The 8,171-nt window shown below is 46.9% G+C and overlaps 1 protein-coding gene across 1 annotated transcript in view; it reads right to left on the bottom strand.

Annotated features, from left to right (window-relative positions):
- Nucleotides 1–2,707: 2,707 nt before the first annotated feature.
- QARS (glutaminyl-tRNA synthetase) overlaps nt 2,708–8,171 on the bottom strand; it is a 37,453-nt gene continuing 31,989 nt past the window's right edge. The window contains exons 21-24 of the mRNA XM_015422121.1: nt 5,174–5,301; nt 4,340–4,406; nt 3,740–3,865; nt 2,708–3,135 (exon numbers count right to left, since the gene is read on the bottom strand). Coding sequence (XP_015277607.1) covers nt 3,085–3,135; nt 3,740–3,865; nt 4,340–4,406; nt 5,174–5,301 — 372 coding nt within the window. The 3' untranslated portion in view covers nt 2,708–3,084. The remainder of the gene's footprint in view (nt 3,136–3,739; nt 3,866–4,339; nt 4,407–5,173; nt 5,302–8,171) is intronic.

The following is an 8,171-nucleotide window of genomic DNA, read 5'->3' as shown; positions in this document are numbered from 1 at the left end:
CTCTACTTTTTATTTGGCAGGGTGATGTCTCTACTTTTTATTATGCTGTCTAGGTTTGCCATCGCTTTCCTCCCAAGGAGCAGGCATCTTTTAATTTCATGACTGCAGTCATAGTCTGCAGTGATCTTGGATCCCAGGAACGCGAAGTCTGTCACTGCTTCCCCTTGTATTTGCCAAGGAGTGATGGGGCCTAGGTTTTTTGATGTTGATTTTCAAGCCAACTTGCACTCTCCTCTTTCAGTGAGCAAGACGCTCTTGAGGTCCTCTTCACTTTCTGCCATTAGAGTGGTATTGTCTGCATGTCTGAAGCTGTTGATCTTTTCCCCAGCAATCTTAATTCCGGCTTGTGAGTCATCCAGGCTGGCATTTCGCAAGATGTACTCTGCGTATAAATTAAATAAGCAAAGTGACAATATACATCCTTGTTGTACTCCTTTTCCTATGCTAAACCAATCAGTTGTTCCATATCCAGTTCTGTCGCTTCTTGACCAGTATACAGGTTTCTCAGGAGACATGTGAGGTGGTCTGGTACTCCCATCCCTTTAAGGACTTGCCATAGTTTGTTGTGATCCACACAATCAAAGGCTTTAGCATAGTCAATGAAGCAGAAGTAGATGTTTTTCTGGTACTCTCTTGCTTTCTCCATAATCCATGAGTGATCCATGGGGGAGAGTAGCACCTTAAAGACTCACAAAATATGTGGCAGGATATGAGCTTTACGTGAGTCACTGCTCACTTCTTCAGATACATTTATGAAACTCATGTAAAATGCATGTTTTTGTGTAGCTGTTAGCCACACTCTACAAAAGATGTGTTTCTTTTAAAAGAAAATCCTCAAGTTATGCCTGTCAGCTCAGCTATCACCCACAAGCTGGCAGGATTCTTGTCTCACCTTTTTCTCATACTTGTCTCCATTGCTTTTCCCTGCTACAATGAGGCCGCGGTCACACACACTAAATAATCCACTTTCAGTGCACATTTCAACTGGATTTTTAATGTGTGAACTGGCAAAATCCAGTTGGAAAGTGCATTGAAAGTGGATTATTTAGTGTGTGTGACCACAGCCATAGTGTCATCCACCCCTTAGTCTGCACCCTTCATCATTTGTAACTCAGTGCAGAGTTGTTCACAGTCCAGATTCAGCCATAGACGCGTTGATTTGTTCATTCTCTGGTGTGCAGAAAAGGCATCCTTTGCTTCTCCTGCCAAATCTCCCCTGTAGTTCTGAGCCTCCAACCACTCGCCCTGCATTTTTATAACCTTTCTTTTGGCAACAATAAGGAATGCTGTTCTGGAAAGCCTGGCTACAGGGTGGGGTAATTACATTTCATTAAGGTTTTTTTTTTGGGGGGGGGGAGTAACAGCAGTGCTTCTATGGCCTCATTTGTTCCTAAGCGTTTTTTTAAAAAAATTACCTGGAATGGCAGCAGTCAATTAAAAATAGCTAGGGCAGCTCGATCCAGGTATTAGACTACCAGTAGCTGAGTGAGGGAAAGCGCATACATCAAACAAATCTTTTTTGAAGGCACAAACTGTCACTATTGGCAGTGACAAGCTCTTCAAATCCAGTTACGTGCTAAGGCCTAATAGCCCTGGGCCCTACGTCGTATTTGATGGGGAGGGTTTCTGGGTAAATTGATTCCGTTATGAAGAAACACATTCTGTGCCTTGTGTTTCCAAGAAAAACAGGCCCAGCCAAACACATAACGGGGAGTAAGGGAAGAAGCTGTGGAGGCTTATGCCAGCAAGGGACAAGTGACAGTGTACTAATTACATATGGGAGTTTAGGCTTGAACTAACAGAGCCTGGAGAAGTGGTTAAAATGTCAGGCTAGGACCCCCCCTCCCCTTTGCCATGGAAGCTTGCTGGGTGACTGTGGGCCAGGAACACAGTCTCAGCCTGACCTACCTCACAAGGCTGTCGTGAGGAAAAACAGAGATGCTGTAAGCCACTTTGGGTCCCACTGGAGAGAAAGGTAGGGTATAAATGAAAAAAAAGAAATAGATACAGGAGGAGGAGGCCAAGAGGGAAGGGGAAACCCAGTTCCTCTCTTACACCAGTTCTGTGCCGCCGCGAGACACTCTGCCACATCCCTTTATCTACAGGCCATCGCTGTGTCTTCCACCAACAGGATGCCCGTTTCGGGAGGGTAACTGTAGCAACCCACAGTGCCAGTCAAACGCCACCCAGAGTTTTTCAAAGTCTGCTCGTGTCATGCCTGAATTTTTCAGATATTCTTCCCCTGTATATTTTGGCAATTTTGGATTCATCTGAAAACCTGGGGGTTCCCTTGGCTTCACAGAGACCAAAGGAGGAGCCAGGGCAGACCCTCGTGCATGAATTTCAATATGAGCACAGGGGACCAACCCTTGGCTAATGGTGGTGGAAAGTATCATCGAATCGCAACCGACTTATGGCAACTGTCGTAGGGTTTTTAACACAAGAGACAAACAGAGGCGGTTCGACACCGCCTGCCTCTGTGTAGCGACTTTGGACTTCCTCGGTGGTCTCATATCCAAGTACTAACCAGGGCCAACTCTGATTAGATCAAGCTCAGGTCAGGGCTATTAGATATCATAATTAGTATTCTCCTGTTTGTGGATCCCGGGGATGCAAGTTTCCTGTCCAGAGCCGTTTCAACAGAAATCAGTACACTGTGAGCTGCCACAAATTTTTACATACGAAGAAAGGAAAAGGGTAGGTGGAGAAGCAGATTCTTTGAAACTGTGATTTGCAAATTAAAGAGTGGCTACATGGGTACAGTTTATAGAAAGGTTCTAAACTGCCAATTTTGCTTCTGTCCATGAACTAATGGATATTGCTGTTGTAAGACAACCCCCCACACAAGAGTGTACGTGAAAGAAGTTATCTCCACAGCTCCCATTGTCAACAACACGCAAAACATGAAGGGTTCCTTCTTTATTGACAGGATAGGTCCGTGTCCCATGTGTGTGTTAAGGCAGCTGTGGCACTGGAGCGGACTGCTGTGCTGATGCTGGATGCCCACCTCCTCCCAGACATGCAGAGGGGAAGCGACTCCTGGAGCAACCTTGTGCGTCGCTAGGAACCACCAGGGAAGCTTCATCACACCTTGCCAGGATCCTCCTTCAGGGTCACTGTCCGGTTAAACACAAGCTGTGGGGACAGAGGAAAGCAGTTATAGCAGGCGCCTTTTGATATCCAGTCCCTCTCCCCATTTTGAGACGGTGATCCAGAGGTCCCCAACCTTTTTGAGCCTGTGGGCACCGTTGGCATTCTGACACAGAATGGTGGGCACAACCACAAAATGGCTGCCACCGGAGGCAGAGCCAACCACAACGTATCAGGGATTGAGGTTATGCATAATACTAACTCTTCTGCATTTCAGGCAGAAGCTCTGTTTAACGGGGTGCCTTTTAAAATATTATTTAAAGTTATCTTCTTCCATACATATAATGGATATGCATATAATGCAGTGAAGATCATGGCGCTGTGGTGGCAGCTGTCACTGAAGCAGCTTTTCAGAAATCTGCACAGCCAGTCATACCTCCAGTGGCCAATCAGAAGCCCTGCTGGGCACAAGCCCCCCCCCTTCTAAAAACACTTAGTGGGCATCAGGAAAGGCCTTGGTGGGTGCCATGGTGCCCACGGGCACCATATTGGGGACTCCTGCAATTATCCATCCCTCTAATCTGTCCTCAAAAAAAGGACAGGGGGGGGGGAAATCCCTTCTAGGCTTTTGCATCTTTCTACAGCTGACCTTTGTATCGGTGCTATCAGGATCCACGGAGAAATAGCCAAGCCGTTCAAATTGGAATTTGTCAAAGGGCTTAGCCTCATACACAGACCTGTCCACCAGGGCTGCTTCAATCACACAGAGGGAGTTCTGGAAGGGAAAGGGAAGAAGCCATCGATATGTCCCTAGAACCTCCCTTCCCAGATCCAAACCCTGAACACTCTTCTCCACCCATACAGAACAGCGTTACAAAGTTGGAGTCCAGTAGCACCTCTTTAAGACCAACAAAGTTTTATTCTTAAAGGTGCCACTGGACTCAAACTTTGTTCTGCTGCTTCAGACCAACTCGGCTACCCACCTGAATCATATAGAACAGCACGTGACTAACTGCATTACAGACTACACACTCTCAATACACAAGAATCCTCATTCTGACTATACTTTCCTCGCCACAGAATGCATGCAAGTCAGGTACTGGTAAACCATGAGGCATCCAACTAAGAGCATGCTTTCTGTTTGGGTAAGAGGTGCTTTCCTGAGCACGCCTCTCATTCCCAGGCACTCTAGTCCTCCACCACCCCTCCTCCATTCGGCAAGAAATGCTAATCTGGGCCCAACACTCACAGGATTGACGTCACTCAGGAAGCCCCCTGGCACCTCCGTGGGGTCTTCAGGATTCTTGTGCAGGAACCTGCAAGCCAAATTGCTGTGTTCAGATTTAGGATCTGGTTGGCCTGCTGAAATGGATGATGGGAAAATTCTGCTGGACAGATGGTCCACCCCCCAAGTACGGCCTGGACTCAGGATTTTCCCTATCATCTATGCAAGTAGCCGAGCCCATCACTGGCTTGATTTTATATCTGGTGTGTTGTCATGTAGCTAAATAAGACCCAAGTCACTTTACTGTATGGAACAAGCTGAGCACAGGGATTCCCATTCCACAAAATGTCCAGCATGTGTTCACTGGATTCTTTTCAAGCAAATAAAGGGACAAGACCCTTTCTTGCAAGAGATAAAGTTACTGTGCATTCTGCCCTTGGAGAGACAGAATGGCTTCAGACTGGAAGCTAAGCATGGCATATGCCAGTATGGATCTGCTCTGTCAAAGCCTGTGATAGGGCAGCACTTCTGACCTACTCTATGCTCTCAGGCTGCCAGATTTTGCTGCAGGCCTGGACTTGCATTGCTGTATCATGATACGCTCCAGACGTCATGGGAGACTGGCTCTACTCCAGCTTCTTTATTACTGCCAGCTCTCTCTCTCAGTTTGCAATACCAAAGTAAGGTAAAGTCTGGAGGGAAGAGAAGAGGGAAGGATTCGGTTGCCCCCTCTGTGTCAAGGAGAAGACAAGATGGAAACCGACCAAGCCACAGAATGGCAGAGGGTCCCGCTGGCCATGGTGTCCTCATCCCTCCACCTCACATTGGTATCCTGAGAACCATCCATACCATACTCACAGTCGCTCATATTGTCGAACCTCACACCCCAGAGGGTCTGACACCCAGTGGATGAAGGCTTTGGGCTTCTCCGCCGCCTCTGACTTCGTACAGGTCACCTCTAGCTCTTGTACACGTCCACTGGCGTCCTATAGGCACAGAAGGGACAGTCAGCTCTGTGGACCCCTCTGTTCCTTCTGCCATCACAGTTCTACCATGATTTAGGCATCTAGGTTGGGGGGGGGCTCTCCCCATACACACACGCGCACGTGTGTGCACGCACTTCACTGTAAAGGCAAGTTCTCATGTATTAATGTAAGGAGGAGGACTTCCTGTTCAAGACGGGTCTGCTGCATCCACCTCCGCCTGGTTTAATCAGTCGTAACCCAGAGATGATATGCCCTTCATGAGATTCTCCATCTGCACAGATGAGACTGTTTTATACCTTTGGTCCATCAAGATCAGGACTGTCTACTTTGACTGATAATGGTGCTGTGGGGTCCCAGGTGGCAGTCTTCTATATCATCTACCACCTGATCCTTTTTATTGGGAGAAGCCAGGGATTGAGACTGGGGGATTCTGTAAGCCAAGCGGATGCTCTACCACTGAGCGGCCGGCCCCCATCCATTACACACACAGAAGACAGCTTCCTTGAACATTCCAATGAACTCAGCTATGCATCCTCCTGGGTACAAAGAGGCCTTAATGTCCTATCCCCCTTCCCCCACCCACCATGACTCTTGACATCCATCCTGATGTTCCAGAGAACTTGATAGCCTGCACATTGTAAGGTGTCATTTTGGTTAGTCTTGATAAAAGGTTTCCGAGGCTTTTGTTTTGGGGAAGTTCCTTGCAGTCTAATGCGATGGCTATGTTGGCCATTCTTGGGAAGGCGGTGGGGTGTGTGTGTCTCTCCCTGTTTCAAACCCCTCTTTCCCAGTTAAACAGGAAGCTGTACTAAGCACTTGGGACCACAGTTGGGAAGAAAAGCTGGTTCTAAATATCTAAATAAATAAATAATTCTTGGGAGCCAAGAAGTGTGTGTGTGTGGGGGGGGGGTCTGCGGTTCTTAGCTTCCATAGGCGGCTTCTCTGCCACTATGAAGTACTTACTCTGTATCCCACTCATTCAGCATGACAACAAGACACAGAATGGCTTATGACACAGAACAAATTATTCTATTATACACAAGTACTTTGAAGACTACTACCATAGAACTAGAATGCTAATTGAAACTAAAAGTAAACCACAGACATCCTGAGATGCCAGAAGACACAAGTAGGAGTATTCTTTGAAGGGGGGGGGAACCCCTCAAGAGACTGCAGGGGCCTTTTCTTTGGAATGGTGTCAGGACCACTTTCAAATATGCCCAGCTGCTCACACCCCTCTATCCTCTATGCCACTGTTCAATCCAGTCCACTGGTCAATCAAAAGGGGGTAACCACTTATGAATAACAGAACATTAAAAACACTAAATGCAGTACGGCGGTGGTGGTGATAGAGGAATGTGGTGTCAAGTTGCAGACAATTTATGGCGACCCTGTAGGGCTTTCAAGACAAGAGACAAACAGAGGTGGTGTGCCGTCGCCTGCCTCTGCGTCAGGGCCCTGGACTTCCTTGGTGGTCTCTCATCCAAATACCAACCAGGGCTGACCCTGCTTAGCGTCTGAGATCTGATGAGATCAGGCTCGCCTGGGCCATCCAGGTCAGGGCTTAGGCAGCATAAGACAAGGAAATGAAATGAAAACCTCATGATACATTAGCAGTGGACAATGTAAGCCTCCATATAGTTCTGCCTGAGTCTTTGGGTCTGTATAGTGAATGCAGCCACTCTGATTGTGCGGGCCTGAACCATTTTAAGTCCAATGAAGTCGGTGGGCTTAGAAAGGTATAACTCTGCTTAGAGTAGCATTATAAGTGCATCAGATTTGTGACAATCAGAAAGGAAACTTGATCTTGGCCAAGGCTTGGGATCCACTAGAGCACTTCTGCAGACCAAAGGATCTCCACCTGTGGAGCACGACTTTCTTGCCTTCCCCATCCCACTGCAGCCAAAAATGCCCCCAGGAGCAGCATTACCTGGGTCTTTGGGGGTGGGGGAGTGGCAAGAGAATCATGATTCACAGGTGGAAATCCTTCCATCCACAGAAACAATCTGGTGGATCCAAGCCAAGATTATTTATTCTTTATTTATTTATCAGATTTATACCCCGCCCTCCCCCGTAAGGCTCAAGTTCAACACTTGTGCTAATCACGTACAAAAAACACCAACCTTTTAAATTTCAGCCCAATTGAATATGCATCAAGGTGGCTAGACCACAGCCTTCTGATATCACATTTATTTTGTAAAAACTGAATAGGTATGAGTTTAAAAGCATCCTCAGTCAAATCTCTGTAGTCCGTAAGTTTTAATAACAGGGCACATAATGGGAAAAGGTGAGGACCTAATAGGTTCCATGACTGAGCAATTTCTATCACACCTTTCCCTTTTTTGGCTCAAAGTGGCATAATGTGCATGCAGCCTCCAGACAGTTTGGTGTAGTGGTTAAGAGCAGCCAACTCTAATCTGGAGAACCTGGTTTGATTCCTCACTCCTCTTCCACATGACGCCTGCTGGGTGCCCTTGGGCCAGCCACAGTTCTCTCAGAGCTCTCTCAACCCCACCTACCTCACAAGGCGCCTGTTGTGAGGAGAGGAAGGGAAGGAGATTGTAAGCTGCTCTGAGAGTCTTCTTCTTCTTCTTCTATCTTGATTTATTCCCCAAGTTTTGACAGTACCATATGACCCTCTCTCTAAGTGAAGCTTCCCACAAATAGAGGCCAGTCATGATTAATATCACTGCTAGCCATTTCAGGTCTTCCAAACAGACATTATTATGCATTCCTTCCTGAACTTTTAACCCATTTGCAACAATAAAGGTAAACAGCCCTGAAAATGTAATACCCAATTCCATGAAATCAACTGCACTGCTCTAAGACGAGCAGCTGGAAGGCTTAAGCAAAGGCTCTCAATTTTTTTC

The sequence above is a fragment of the Gekko japonicus genome, unplaced genomic scaffold (genome assembly GCF_001447785.1).
Source record: "Gekko japonicus isolate JY-2015 unplaced genomic scaffold, Gekko_japonicus_V1.1 scaffold292, whole genome shotgun sequence".
Taxonomy (NCBI): Eukaryota; Metazoa; Chordata; class Lepidosauria; order Squamata; family Gekkonidae; genus Gekko; species Gekko japonicus.
Note: the sequence above shows the minus strand (reverse complement) of the source record. Positions and strands in the feature narration are given on the sequence as shown.